The 15983-nt window shown below is 40.6% G+C and overlaps 1 protein-coding gene across 2 annotated transcripts in view; it reads left to right on the top strand.

Moving 5' to 3' along the window:
* The window catches only part of ATP6V1H (ATPase H+ transporting V1 subunit H), a 46721-nt gene that overhangs the window by 21755 nt on the left and 8983 nt on the right, over nucleotides 1-15983 (top strand). For both annotated transcript variants that reach the window (XM_040261217.1, XM_040261218.1), the window contains 5 exons: nucleotides 1956-2148; nucleotides 5544-5722; nucleotides 7980-8105; nucleotides 8716-8817; nucleotides 10403-10516. In XM_040261217.1, coding sequence (XP_040117151.1) covers nucleotides 1956-2148; nucleotides 5544-5722; nucleotides 7980-8105; nucleotides 8716-8817; nucleotides 10403-10516 — 714 coding nt within the window. The remainder of the gene's footprint in view (nucleotides 1-1955; nucleotides 2149-5543; nucleotides 5723-7979; nucleotides 8106-8715; nucleotides 8818-10402; nucleotides 10517-15983) is intronic.

Raw genomic sequence — 15983 nt, 5'->3', positions numbered from 1 at the left:
AGAACTGGACATGGAACAACAGATTGGTCCCAAATCGGGAAAAGAGTATGTCAAGGCTGTATATTGTCACCCTCCTTATTTAACTTACATGCAGGGTACATCATGAGAAACGCTGGGCTGGATGAAGCACAAGCTGGAATCAGGATTGCTGGGAGAAATATCAATAACCTCAGATATGCAGATGACACCACTCTTAAGACAGAAAGCGAAGAAGGACTAAAGAACCTCTCGATGAACATGAAAGAGGAGAGTGAAAAAATTGGCTTAAAACTCAACATTCAGAAAACGAAGATCATGGCATCTGGTCCCATCCCTTCATGGCAAATAGATGGGAAATAGTGGAAACAGTGACAGACTTAATTTTCTTGGGCTCCAAAATCACTGCAGATGGTGACTGCAGTGATTAAATTAAAAGATGCTTGCTCCTTGGAAGAAAAACTATGATCAACCTAGGCAGTATGTTAAAAAGCGGAGACATTATTTTGCCAACAAAGGTCCATCTAGTCAAGGCTGTGGTTTTTCCAGTAGTCATATATGGATGTGAGAGTCGGAATCTACAGAAAGCTGAGTGCCGAAGAATTGATGCTTTTGAACTGTGGTGTCGGAGAAGACTCTTGAGAGTCCTTTGGACTGCAAGGAGATCCAACCAGTCCATCCTAAAGGAGATCAGGCCTGAATATTCATTCGAAGGACTGATGTTGAAGCTCAAAACTCCAATACTTTGGCCACCTGATGTGAAGAACTGACTCATTTGAAAAGACCTTGATGCTGGGAAGGATTGATGGTAGGAGAAGAAGGGGACAACAGAAGATGAGATGGTTGGATAGCATCACCGACTTGATGGACGTGAGTTTGAGTAAACTCCAGGAGTTGATGATGGACAGGGAAGCCTGGCATGCTGCAGTCCTTGGGGTCTCAGAGTCAGACATGACTGAGTGACTGAAATGAACTGAACCAGTGTTAACTATTCAGTTTAGCAACAAGAAAGGGCATAAATAGAATCTAGAATATGTCATGTCCAAACTACACTCTTTGATATGGTAATACCCACCAACAAGGTTAGTTGTAATCAAATTAATACAGAGACTTTTTAAGTTGAGAACAGGCATTAATAAAGGTAGAATATGTTAACTTGCTGAGAGTGAGACAGTTTAGAAAAGTTATTGAATTTTTTCATTTTTTAAAGAAAGAAAACATGTACTTTTACTCTGCCATTTCTTTTGTTTAGGATTGAAGGTTTTCTTTTTTTTCCTTTTTGGTGCTCCTCAAATCACAAGCAGGGATCTTGGGAAGAGAAAAAATTGTGAGCATAGTCTGCTTGAGGAGAGAGGAAGGGGACTGTGGTTTAAGAGCCCAGGACCTGTTTTCTCTGTGTAGTTTCCTTTTCAGTTACATGAATGGCACACACTATTTTTGAAAGTTTATGTGCCTGTATAAGACCAAGAATACACTCTTATATTACTGGAAAGTCTGGAGGTCAGTGCTGACTTTTAAACTACTGGAGCTAAAGCGGGCGGGCTTCTGCTGAAGTAATTGCTTCCCCCGAAGTAATTGCTTCCCCCCACCCACCATGCCCCATTCACTGCCCTTTGTGAACATTTGTACTATGACATTTGAAGTATTTTTAAAGTGTATAGTAATATAAAGTAGCATATAAGTGAAAGGTAAGATTAAAAAGGAAATTGTGTGCTGAGGTGCATGGGTCACGTTCTGAATGCTGGTCAGGCCCTCCTGCTGTTCACTGTGTAAATGCGCGCCCTGGAGCAAGGGGGCAGCCGGCAGTGTGGACTGGCCTTCTGAGAGCAGGGGTCTGGCTCGCTCCTTCCTGCAGGCAGAAAGGAGAGGACGTGATTCTGAGAGACTGGCGCACTGGGGCAGAAAGAGCAGTCAGTTATTTCTGCTTCCGGTTGCACTGTCCTATTACTAAAAGTCGTCTCCACCTGTGTTCCTTTCAGCATCATGGGCGTTCTGAGTAACAAGTGTGGCTTTCAGCTCCAGTATCAGATGATCTTTTCCGTGTGGCTCCTGGCTTTCAGCCCGCAGATGTGTGAACACCTGAGGCGCTACAACATCATCCCTGTCCTGTCCGACATCCTGCAGGAGTCGGTCAAAGAGAAGGTGACGAGGATCATCCTCGCAGCGTTCCGCGTAAGCGTTTTGTGGGGAGTGTGTCCTGTGGGGGGTGTGTCCTGTGGGGTGTGTGTGTGTTTTGTGGGGTTGCGCATATGTGGTGTTCCGGTGTATGTGTGTTCTGTGAGGTGTGTGTATGTGGGGTGTGTGTGTTTTCTATGGGGTGTGTGTGTGTGGGATGTGTATGGTGTTCTGTGGAGTGTGATGTGTGTGTGGTGTGCATGTGGTGTGTTCAGTGGTGTTCTATGGTGTGTGTGTGATGTGTTCTGTGTAATTGTGTGTGTGTGTGGTGTGTTCTGTGGGTGTGTGTGTGATGTGTGTGTGTGAGAGGCATTTTTTGTGCAGCCTGAGGCCTTTCAGCAGGTGCAAATGTTGCTTGTTCTCCCAGTGGTCATGGTGCTGTGGATTCTTGGTGGGCTTAGACTGAAATATCACAGATTGTACTTACGGCGGGAGAGGGGACGAGGGAGGAAGCTGTCTATATGGATGATATGTGAGGATTGCAGATGCTTGTTGGGAGTGTGACAGTGCTATATTCAGGTGGCCTTGTTTTCCAGGAGGCTGTTTGAGGTTCTTTTTTCTGTCCTTGGCCCTTCTTTTAGAATGGAGTTGTATTTCTGATCCTGGGTCTGCTGGCCAGCAGTCATTTCTAAGACAGCTTGAGAGATCAATAGTTACTTTGAGCAGTGAAGTTGTCCTCTTAGGATGTTAGGATTTTGGCCATGACCTCAGTCAGCATCTTCCCTTAAACAGACTGGGAAGTTGAGGGTGCGGGAGGCAATGTTGGACTCTGTAGAAGTCACAGTGTTCAAAAAGTCAGAGGAAGCGTACAGCCAGACTGAGATTCTTTGTTTTCTTTGGCCCTGATTTGGGAGCGCTCCAGATTGTTGATCAGCTTTTTATGGACGTCTTAGAAGTAGGATAATGTAGCTCTTTGCTAGTTTTCCTTTTGACCTGATGTGTTAGCAAGAGTGTTGGCTCTGGAGTGGACAGACCTGGAGTGAGTCCCAGCATGGCTGGACGGGAGGGTGGTATGAGCTCTCAGAGCTGATTCCTCCGTCTATAGAAAGTGTTGAGTGAAACTTAACTCATTTCAGCATTGGGTAAGGATTCAATGAAGTAACAGACAAAGGGCCTGGCAATAGTAAATATACAGGAAATAATTCTTTCTTCCCTTTCTGTCCATAAAAGCACAAAATATTAGCCATCTGCCTCTTTAACCCCCACCTCTATGAATTGTATTCTAGGTTAATGTGGCACCTAGGCAGAGGTCAAGGACTATTCTGTTAGATTTAGAAGAGGCAGCACAAATGTTGTACTAATATTTAGCAAGATTTAACAATCTTATTTAAATTTTATTTGCAGATTCAATTTTTTTTACCCACACACAATGCATGGAACTTTATGTTAATTTTTGGGCTTCTGTTGTCCAATTTGAATTTCAGAGTATTTAAAATAGACCCAATCTATTGGCAGGTATATTAGTTTTTTAGACTCTCCTTACTAAAGTGGAACAATATAGTCATTGTATGGTTAGACTAAAGACTGAATATCAGAAAAACATCCTTAGACATCCAAAACTTTGATGTACATAACTGAGTTAAAATTGAGCCATTAATAAGGACATAGTAAAGCCATTTGATTTAGACCATCAAATAGGTGAAAAAAATGACAATGACATGTTCTTTTTTTTTTTTTTATCATTCTCAAATTCCTGTAACCTTTAATAAATATTTCACTGATGAGGTTGTTTGAGGATCATCTAATTATACATTTCTCCACACATCCTGAGGAAGAAAATTTTTATGCTGAAGACTTTAGGAAGCTTGCTGAGCTGCTGTGAGCTGAAGAAATATAGCAGCTGTTTTTTGGTTTTTTTTTTTCTTCATTTGGCTGGGTGAAATTTTATTTTTGAAAATGTCAGTCTCACTTATTCATAGCAGGTGCTGAACTCCAGGTCTCCATAAATGTTATTCCATTGGTTAACTTGATATGTCAGTCTTTTGTTCCTAAAATAAATTAGAATGTTCTGAGGCTTGTGGCTGAGAAAGACACTCGGGGCTGTATTTGTTGTCTAGAGTTCTTCATCTGTTGTGAATTTCTTTCTCTTTTTTGGCTCTGCTTAGTCCAGACCCTACCTAATATGTCAGATAATAAGATAAATTGTATTTTATGACTGCATGAAGCTTGGAAAGGCCTGGGAAGAAACACCACCCAGTTGAATTTGGACTTATATTAGCTTGTGTTAACTATGATGTTTAATTCACACCCACATATGTATGCACACGCACAGACACAGACAGGCACAGACTTGCATGTTCTCTACAGATAGTTCACAGTTATAACCCCTTCAGAGGCCCTCTGTTCTGTTTCATTGGTCTGTGTATCTGTTTTATGCCAGTGCCATCCTGTTTTGATCACTATAGCCTTGTAATTTAGTTTGAAATCAGGAAGTGTGACCTTCCAGCTTTGTTCTTCTTTCTCAAGATTGCTGTGGACATTTGGAGGCTTTTGTGTTTCCAACCAGATTTCAGGATTGTTTTTCTGTTTCTGTGAAAAACGTCATTAGAGTTCTGGTAGGGATGGATCTTACTGATTTTCATAGGCTAAGCCAAAGCCTCTCTGCATTTATTTAGCATAATTGTCAGAAATGTAACATCCTTGCAGAAATAAAGAAGATTAAAATTTGGTACAGTTGATTTAGAATTGTTATTGCAGGATTTGTGTGGGAGCATGGGGGAGGGGATTAGACAGGCCTTCCTTGCCAACTTTGTTGAAGTGGCTTTCTTGAGAGCTTGTCTGTCTTTATTCCAGACCTGAGCATGGGCATGATCCTTGCTTAGAAACATTGGTTAATTCAGTGAACAGTTTATCTTTAGAAATACTTAGATTCTTTTGCTGCTTTCATAAGTACTCCTAAAAACAGAAAATTGCTTCTGGTAATTGTTGAAGCAAGAAAGTTCTTTATTGCTGTCCTGTGTGCACTGATAGGTTGATGTGGGGGAGAGAAAGGTCACCAATTAAGAACTAGGGGATACTGAGAAAGCAGTCTTTCTTAGCATCCTACGGGCTTTGTGTGGCTGATGAACAGAGTGTTCATAGTGGTGCCCCCCAGGAGCAGGGCTGTGACCAAAGATGAGGATGGCCCTGTGGTAAATGTGTGCAGGGTTTTGAGGCTTGTCTGGGGGAATAATTTAAAATGTTTAGTGAGCCAGTAGAGAAACAAGGAATCAGAAGAATGCTCCTGAGGTGGGATAGGTGCTCAGGCGAGAAGTCAGAGTTTGTGACACAGGCATCCACTTAAGGTGATGGGTACCCTGAGAACAGGTGGAGGAGAGAGGGTGGGAAGGCAGGTACAGACAGCATCTCGTAACAGGTTACATCATTTCTCATCGTGTCTCCGTCTAACCCAGAACTTTTTAGAGAAGTCAACTGAACGAGAAACTCGCCAAGAGTATGCCCTGGCGATGATTCAGTGCAAAGTCCTGAAACAGCTGGAGAACTTGGAGCAGCAGAAGTACGACGATGAAGACATCAGTGAGGATATAAAGTTCCTCTTGGAGAAACTCGGTGAGAGTGTCCAGGATCTCAGGTGTGCTGTCCTCTTTGATTCTCACGGGCTGGGTATCCTGGGCCGTTGCCTGGCCTCCTGTTTTAAGGAAGTCTCAATTTGTTACTAACTGCAAACTCAGAAGGTTGTGCTAAAACATGGTGTCTTCTGTTGAAAACTGAGGGACGTGGAAACACTGGCTTATCACTGTGGGGACAGTTGGTCAGAGCTGTGTGTGCTCGCTCTTCTCGGGAGAGAACCCACCAGTCTCTGTTGTCTGAAATCCCAGCCACTGTTCTCCCTCAGGTTGTGGATGCCACCCTCGGAGAATCTGCCGGTTTAGAATCCTTTTTTAAGCAGCAGTCATTTCATTTATGGAGGAGGTTTGCTCATATAGGGAAAGAGTATTTTTTTCATGCTTTTTTTAAAGTTTCTGTTGCTTTATTGTTTATATTAAAAAATTATGCAAGTGATGTACATACAGTAGAAAGAAAAATCCCTCCCTTATTACAGTCCAGAAGGGACTCCAGGTCACTTCCCCATCTTCCCCACCTCATCCCCCCACACTCTGATTTCTAAACACCTTCTAGCCCCCACCCCCAACACACAAATGCAAATGGGTTCCACGTATTCTTCTGGTCTTGGTTCTTTTCTGTGTAATAATATTTTGACAGTTTTCCCCGTTAACCCATGCATTCTTTGTTTTTCAAGTACTGACACATTCTGGAAAGAGAGTTATTTACTAAGAAGAGTTGGGGTTTGGGGTTTGAATTATTAGGCTACTTTGTCCACGTGTGGCCTTGAACAACTTTCTTGACATTTTGAAGTCTCAGTTTTCCTTTTGATAAAATAGTAATAAACGTTCTAATCTTGTAGGATTTTCCATGAGGTGTCCAGCACATGTCTTCAGTGTAATGTGTGCTCTGGGAATATATTTACCAAATAACTCAGCGCAGCCCATAGTCTGAAGGCCCAAATACTTTTGTCGAGGTGGGAGCTGTCACCTGCATCAGTGGTTTATACAGAGTTTTATGAAAGAAAGCCAAATGAGCTTTCTCTTTGTAGTATAATAGGCCAGCCATGGGCTTGCAGTTTAATATAAATTCCATTTTATTATGTTTATTTTTAAAAATTATCATTAGTTCTTCTGTAATAATGATTTGAGATCCTTTTAAAAAATAAATAAGATTAATGATAGCTTTCTAAATTATTTAATCCATGTTAGCCAATTTTTACTACTTACTGATTCTTCTGACTGAAAGCCACAGTCACAGAAAACTAACCCATCTGATCACATGGACCACACAGCCTTGTCTAACTCAGTGAAACTATGGGCCATGCCGTTAGGGCCACCCAAGATGGATGGGTCATGGTGGAGAGTTCTGACAAAATGTGGTCCACTGGAGAAGGGAATGGCACACCACTTCAGTATTTGTGTCTTGAGAATCCCATGAATAGTATGAAAAGGCAAAAAGATAGGACACTGAAAGATGAACTCCCCAGGTCGATAGGTGCCCAGTATGCTACTGGAGATCAGTGGAGAAATAACTTCAGAAAGAATGAAGAGATGGAGCCAAAGCAAAAACAACAATCCCATGGACAGGAGCCTGGTGGGCTATAGTCCATAGGGTCTCAAAGAGTCAGGCATAACTGAAGCACCTTAGCACATAGGCATAGTGAATAATTTTTGAATTAAAATGCATTTCAATTTGTTCCCTGTACAGAGATTTTGTTTCTATTATTAATCTATAGTGGGCTAATTCAATTAGTGAATTATCTCTACATTGTTGATAATCACGGTTAAAAATATTGTCCTGAGGTATGTGTTCTTATTTTTGTAGTGCCATTTCATAGTTTGACATTTAAAGTATAATAGAAAATACTACTTTATTTTATGTTAAAGTAATACACTGTTTACATAAATGTATCCTACCATATTGAGTGGTCTGTTAAATACAGTATTTTAAGTGGTGTGGTAGAAACAATGCTAAATTATCAGATATTTCAGTGACATATATTCATGTGTATATTAGAGTAAGGATTTTGGAAACAAGTGCTCATTTTAACATCTCATGACGAGCATTCAAATTTGACAGAAACGTTGGACCTCAGTGCCCTGAATCAATTTCCTGTGGCTTACTGAAGATGGTTTAAGCTATTTAAACTTTGTTTAGGGATAATATATAGAGGATGCTCAGTCTCTATAGTTAAATCATTACTGAAGATGTGCTATGTTTTTTACATTTTGGAGTATCTCTCAGATTCTTATAAACTTTGAATTTTTTCAAAATTTTTATAGCTCATTTGATGAATACAGTTCAGAACTTAAGTCTGGAAGGTTGGAGTGGAGTCCTGTGCACAAATCTGAGAAATTTTGGAGGGAGAATGCTGCAAGGTTAAATGAAAAGAATTATGAGCTCTTGAAGTAAGTTTCACATTCAGTTAATGCCAGTTTACATGCTAAATAAACTCCGTCATTCCACATACTCATGGACATATTTTTGTCTTTCTTTAAGTTTTTAGATAGTCCATGGTTTTAACATATATTTTCTTGCTCACTAATGTGGTTGAATACCTTTTCATATGCTTATTGGCCATTTGGGTTATCTTTTTTCCCAGGAGAAATACCCGTTCAGGTTTTGTTGTTGTTCGTTTGTTTCCCCATTTTGTAGGAATTCTGCAAGTATTCTAAACATGTTCCGTGTCACCTGGAAGTGTTTCACTGGCCTGAAATCTCCCCGTGTGCCACCTGCCGCTTTCCCTCCCACTCTCCCCCTGGTATTGTGGGACTCGTGGGCAGTGGACATTACGAATCTGAAAGTGACCTGTTACGTGTGTTTAAAAGGCCTGAAGGCTGCTAACTTATGTACAATAAATGATGTGCAGTGTACTGTGTGTAGTAGTGGAACTTGTAGAAAATACGGTTATATTTGTAAATGTACATTTTTGAGAAAGTATCAGCATTATACCTGTGTTCTCTTGTGCTCTAGAAGAGAATCAGAAATCAGTCTCTCTTTGAATTAAATTTATTTCAGAATTTTGACCAAACTTCTGGAGGTGTCCGATGATCCCCAAGTCTTAGCTGTTGCGGCCCATGACGTTGGGGAGTATGTGCGTCATTACCCACGAGGCAAGCGGTAAGGGAGGAACCTGGTACCTCAGGGATGGTCAGCAAGGGTCCTGACTCACACGCTTCTGTAAAGTAGATCATTCAGCTGGGAGCTGATGGAGTAAGTGGAATCAAGGCGGCCATAATGCTGGGAATCATGGTAAATGATAAGCCTGATTCAGAATGGGTGGGGCAAGAATGGAAGCACATGTGTGGAGCACAGCCGTGCCTTAGCCAGTAGAGAGCGCTCTAGGAAATTCACCTTCAGGATTTTCTTTGGTTTGTATGATGTAATTTAAAAGCCATTTCATGAGTACTGGTGATTTTTTGATTATTACTGTTATTTGTTATAATATTGAATTGTTATTGAACTGAGTGGGATGAATGAATGTGATGGAAGAAGTTCTTTTTGGGGGAAAATAATCACATCAGCTTCCTATCCTTCAGTCCCCACATCAGCACCACAAATGGGGGTTCCTTGTCCTCAGTGGCAGGAAAGAATTTGCTAGATTCAACGACTGAGCTACTATAACGTGGTTGATAAAGGACTGAGCTGATGTGTTAGGTAAGGTGGTGTTCTAATCCATAGTACCTGGCATGGGACAAGCACTCATAAAAACTGGATATAATTATACTACACGTTTTTTTTTTTCTCAATACAGTACATTAAAAAAAAAAAAAAAGATGTTCTAAAAGTAACATACAAGAAGGTCTCCAGGTGAAGTCTCTCTGTCATCCCAACCTGTGTGCTCCTCTTTAGGTTGTCTTGCACCACCGGCAGCCTCGCTGCACTAAGGCATCCCAGCCACTGACTGTGTGGTGGTGTTGGCCACCAGGCACCCACACTGCTTGCCTGGACTTTAGACACCCACTGGCTCTTTGCAGGGCCCTGCCCTGGGAGACAAACAGGGACCTTTCTTCCATTTGTGATGCAATAACTATTTACACTTTCCTTTTGTGTCTGTAGTAACTGGATTTTTCAGAGTGTTGCAGGGGGGCAGCAACAGTGGTGTGATTGTCAGTCCTCTTGGTGCTTTTGTCAAGAGGAATCTCTCATCTCTTTTACTGCCCAGCAGGTCATAATGGCATACTCCATCATTGCAGGAAAGGGTAGAAATCTTAACAAATTGAGTCTTTCTCAGGAAATTAACATGGCTGCTATGTTTTTTAACCTCGTGTTCACTGCCGCCTGCTTCTGAGCCTGTATCTGGCTCCCAGAATGGCAGCCACTGGGCTTATTATTGATCTGATATTACTTCAGCTGTTAGGTGGTGTGCAGTATACTAATTTTTAAGCAAGCCACAAATGCTGGTAATAAAGAACTTAATATTCAACTGCCTGGAACACTATAATCTAGATTACCCTAGCAGTCCAGATTGATACATATTTGCCCAGACTAGGAAATGAGGATAACAATTGGATTTATCATTAGGAGCTAAAGAGAAAATGTATGAATGTTTCACATCTGTGATTTGGGAGATATGATATTTAAAAAAGATGTGTGTTGTTAACTTACCAGTACGGTAACTTCCCTGTGAAACTCCTGGGCGGCTGGGGGCTGGGGCTTCCTGTGACTAACAGCAGGCATTCACTGCGTGGCTTCTGTCCTGCAGGGTCATCGAACAGCTGGGTGGGAAGCAGCTGGTGATGAACCACATGCACCACGAAGACCAGCAGGTGCGCTACAACGCCCTCCTGGCCGTACAGAAGCTCATGGTGCACAACTGGTAGGTGGCCCCCGGCCCCCTCGTCCCCATCCACATGTTCTTATGGAAGCGCTTTCATGAGTGCTGGTTTTTAGAAGCAGTGACTTAGATTAATACCTAGAGGTAGATTTTAGCCATTCAGAGCAGTGATGTGCTAGTTTAGGAAACAGCTGCATTAATGTTCTCAAAAAATGCATATGCAAAGTACTTTGTTGTTCAGTCGATGTCTGTTGAGTTGGTGATGCCATCCAACCGTCCCATCCTCTCTCAGGTTCAGTAGGGTTGCTGAAGTATAATTCTTATCTTGTTAATAAAAATTTCATTTGAATAGTTATTTCTCTTGAAAAGTTTATTGTTCAGCGTTTTCATTTTTTAAATGTGCATTTATGATGTGAAAAAAAGCTGAGTATGGCATAGGATAACTAGAGTGTTCCCTTTGGCAGTGGAGAAAATTTTTTGTTTGAGAATTTTATTGTTCAAATGATCATGCATTAAAGATGAAACATTTAAAATTTGAAAACTTTGCCTTGAATTTAGGAATTTGATTTAGTTTCACAGTAAATTTTTTGATGTAGGATTACAAAAGGAAAAGTAAAATTTTTTATGGCCAACGACTGGTTTATTTGTTCTTTATTATTGACTAGCCAATTAGAGAATATCCATCCTTTCTCTCCCTTTTCTCTAGTTACGTGCTAAAATATTTTAGCTTTAGTGTTTTAATTATGATAGATCCTCTTTAGTGGAGAAGCTTAGCCTCAGTATTTCCTATACTTTCTTTATTAAAAGAGTTTTCATATGAAGATTAGAATCCAGTTAGAAATAATTCTAACTGTGGATTAGAATCCACATTTCTATGGCACTCTGTGCCAGAGGATGTAAACTGCTCCAGTAATAGCAAGTTATTCAACATCAAATTGGTGTGAGACCAAATAGAATATCATTTGGAAGGAAAACCTTTGGCAGCATTATTTCCAAATGTAAAAGGATTTTGAATCAGTATTTTTCTGCAGGTAACCAAGCTGGTAAAGCCTACTACTCTACTTTCCTAAAATAGAGGCTTTTTAACTAAACCATGGTACTGGTATTTAGAAGATGTTTCACACCAAATAAAACCTGAAAACATAATTGATTTGGTTTCCTCTGAGCATTTAGTTTGTCTTGGTTTAATTAAAATAAATTTTTAGAAGTGGTGTATTTTAGTACAACACAGTAACAGAAATATTGAAAATAATTAAAATACAGCTATGGGTAAAATACGAGTCTGTCTGAATGGCGGCAGCAGCAGCGTTTCCTGACAGGATCGAGCTTGTTTTCTCTGTTACTGCTTTGCTCTGAGGCCCGGTTTCCAGATTTCCAGTGCTCTCCAGGTTTACTGTTTGACTTTTCTACCATAAATCATTTTTAGGTTTTTGGTGTTTCATTATTCCCAAGATTTCTGTTGATTAGACTAAATCATAATTGTGAATTTAGTAAAATTAGCATTTCTTTTTTACTGTGGAGAATGGTTTTTTGGTTTTAAGTCTAAAATTACATTTTGAGTATAAACTAGAAACTTAGGAAATCATGGACCTGGATTGTCTCTGGTTCTCAATTCTGATTCTACTCTGAGGGGTCCAGTTCACTTTTCTTATTGATGCAAAATGGATTTACCCCTGGTTTATGGAACATGGAGAGTAGAGTTTTACAGTATCATGTGAAAATATTGCTCACTTCTTTGTCAGGAGTTTATGACTGATTTCTGGATTATTTCTGTGACTTGCAAGACATATAGTAGCCAGCATTTCCCCCTCCACTGGACACCTGTGTGTATGGAATAATGGGTTACATGTAGCCCAAACTGATGTGGGTGGGGTATCGGGGGCAGAATGGAAGGAGGGGGCAGTAGGCACACACCGGGGTCGCTGTAGTTCAGGGAGCCTTGAATGTGGCAGCCAGTCCCAGCCATGGCCCTGCTGAGTGGATGTGCAGGCTCTGGCCTTCCCGTCCCCCTCGTTCTTTTAAACAAGACTGGATTTTTATATTCATGAATTTGGCAAAATAGATATAAACAATGACAACTTAGTCTAAAGAACTTTTGTATAGACTCTCAGCTTCTGTGTTATAATCTAACATCATACAATGTCATCGTTTCTCTCCTACAGAATGATTTTAAATGTAATCAGCCTCTAATTCAGAAGCAGCCATATGTGCATATGGACAGCTCAGGACTTCAGGAAAGAAACACTGAATTTTGTAGGTAGAGGATCTTGTGTAGAACTTTCTCTTTGTTTCTAGATTCTTTTTCAACCTATTTTCAAGCAGAATAATAAGTTAAGAGTGTTAGACTCTCTGGTTGTTTTATGTGTAGGTAAATAATATAACACAGAGACCTCACAAAGCCAAGGGTGTGGGTGATGCTGCTTTTATTCTTCAGTCTTTACATCTGACTGGGGTATTTTAGTTATTCTGTAAGTACATAGCCATAAATGCAGTGATTAAAAGAGTTACTTATGAACAGAATTGAAGGGAAAAACCCCATAGTAAGTTTTAATTTTTTAGCCTTAATAATCATGTTACTATAACATTCCATGTGATTTTATTTTATTTTTTAAAAATAAATTTATTCATTTTAATTGGAGGCTAATTACTTTACAATATTGTAGTGGTTTCACCATACATTGACATGAATCAGCCACGGGTGTACATGTGTTCCCCATAACATATGACATTTCTGAATTTAACATTTTCCAAAATTAATTTAGAAAATTATGGTCTGTCTTGGGCTGCCTGGAATTTTCCACATTATTCTTATGACATTTTTAGTGGAGGAATTCTCAGGTAAGACTATTTATTACATTCTAAACATAATTCAAGTAAAAGGAGTCTACCATAAGCCCTGAATATGGACTTTGCTCCCATTCTGTCTCCTTAAGAGTGCTTGTAATGGCATATGACGTGTTGCATAACTAGATTTGTATGTGCTGTGGTCATTTCAGGTGTGTTCTGCATTGTACTAATTGCTTTTGGTTATAACTACTTGATCTGAAACCGGCATTTAAAGTGAAAAGGAGGTTATTCTGGTTCTGGTTCTACAGGTATGGAGCTTGAAGTCTCCACTCCATCTGAACAAGTAAACAGCTGAACAGACTGAAAAATCAAGCAACCCTTGTTGAACCCACAGGAGAGAACAGGATACACTTTGCAGCTGAGACTGAAGAGGCATGTGAATGCAGAGTTGCTGCTCAGGGGAGCAGGACTCAGACCAGGGGACAGTGAGGGACCAGCACCTGGAGGAGGCTGGACTATGGCTGGTGAATCGCAGGAGGTGCGGTATGCACAAGTTTAGGGGATCTAGACGGGGGATTGGGGAGTGGGCCAATACAGTGAGAATTCTCTCCAGAAGCCAGACCAGTGTCCCACAGTAAATATTTAAGAAGAACTCCCACGGCCTTTTGTCAGAAAGGGGAGAGGAACCATTCTGAAACAGCCCAGAGCTCTTGTTCTTAACCAGGCCTGTACTCAGTGGAGATTCATTAACCCAGCCTGCCAGGGTGTCATCAGTTTCTGACTGACCTGGGGAAGAGAAGTGACCAGTTCCAGCAGACTCTGACCATCCTTTCCTACCCAGAAGGGTAGAAGAACCCCAAGGGACACTTGTGAAGGTCACAGTCTCAGGGTCCAGGTTCAGTGAAGACTGAGACCAGATCATAGGACTCCAGAAAGCTTCCTTTCATCCTGCCTCACCACCATGTTACTTAAGATTTATTTATAACAGTTTCTTTTACCCAGCACACCAAATCCAACTATTAAGAAAATACTGCAAAGCATACCAAAAAGAAAAAAAAAGACAAAGTAAGCATCAGAACAAGCCATGGCGAGAACGTTGGGAGAGGAAGGAAAGTTATGACAAACCTAGATAGCATATTGAAAAGCAGAGACATTACTTTGCCAACAAAAGTCCGTCTAGTCAAGGCTATGGTTTTTCCAGTATTCGTGTATGGATGTGAGAGTTGGACTGTGAAGAAAGCTGAGTGCTGAAGAATTGATGCTTTTGAACTGTGGTGTTGGAGAAGACTCTTGAGAGTCCTTGGACTGCAAGGAGATCCAACCAGTCCATTCTGAAGGAGATCAGCCCTGGGATTTCTTTGGAGGGAATGATGCTGAAGCTGAAACTCCAGGACTTTGGCCACCTCATGCAAAGAGTTGACTCATTGGAAAAGACTCTGATGCTGGGAGGGATTAGGGGCAGGAGGAGAAGAGGACAACAGAAGATGAGATGGCTGGATGGCATCACTGACTCGATGGACGTGAGTCTGAGTGAACTCCGGGAGTTGGTGATGGACAGGGAGGCCTGGCGTTCTGTGATTCATGGGGTCACAAAGAGACACGACTGAGTGACTGAACTGAACTGAACTGAAGCATCAGAACAAGCCATGGCGAGAACGTTGGGAGATCAGGCTGTAAACTTTAAACAACTATGATTAACATACTTAAGACCTTAATGGATGAAGTTGACAGCATGCAAGAACAGATGAACAAGTTAAACAGAGAGATAGAAATCATAAGAAAGGGCCAAAAAGAAATGTTAGAGGTCAAAAATCCTGTAGCAGAAGTGAAGAATGCCTTTGATAGACTTATTAGTAGACTGGACACAGCTGTCTACAGAAAACACCAGGCCTACTTGGGTTCACCATTGAATTCTACCAAACATTTAAGGAAGAAATGTTAGATCAATTCTTTGCGATCTTTTTAAGAGGTTAGAAGCAGAGGGAATATTTCTTAACTCATTTTGTGAGGCCAGCATCACCTAATACCAAAACCAGACAAAGACATTATGAGAAAATCATAGGCCAGAATCTTTTATGAACATAGATACAAAAATCCTCAATGAAATATTAACACACTGAATCCAACAACATATGAAAAGAATCATACACCAAAACCAAGTGAAATTTATTCCAGATATGCAAGGCTGGTTAGGCATTTGAGAATCAGTCAATATAATCCATCACATCAACAAAAAGAAGAAGAAAAATCACATGATTTTGACCATCAGTTCAGTTCAGCCGCTCAGTTGTGTCCAACTCTTTGCGACCCCATGGACTGCAGCATGCCAGGCTCCCCTGTCCATCACCAACTCCTGGAGTTTGCACCAACTCTTGAATTATAACTATAGATGCAGAAAAAGCATCTGACAAAATAAAACACCTGTTCATGATAAAAACTTTCAGCAAAGTAAGAATAGAGTTCTTTCTCAATATGATAAAGAATATCTATTTTTTAAAAACCCTTCAGCTAACATCATACTTATTGCTGAAAAACTGGAATCTTTCCCATAAAGATCAGGTACAAAACATAGAGGTCTCCTCTCACAACTTCTTTGTACTGGAAGTTCTAGCCAAAGCATTAAGACAAGAAAAAATAAATGGTATTCAGATTGAAAAGGAAGACATGAAACAGTCTTTGCTCCTAGATGACATGATCATCCATGTAGAAAATCCTAGAGGCT

Source organism: Oryx dammah, unplaced genomic scaffold, assembly GCF_014754425.2.
Source record: "Oryx dammah isolate SB20612 unplaced genomic scaffold, SCBI_Odam_1.1 HiC_scaffold_19, whole genome shotgun sequence".
Lineage (NCBI taxonomy): Eukaryota > Metazoa > Chordata > Mammalia > Artiodactyla > Bovidae > Oryx > Oryx dammah.
Note: the sequence above shows the minus strand (reverse complement) of the source record. Positions and strands in the feature narration are given on the sequence as shown.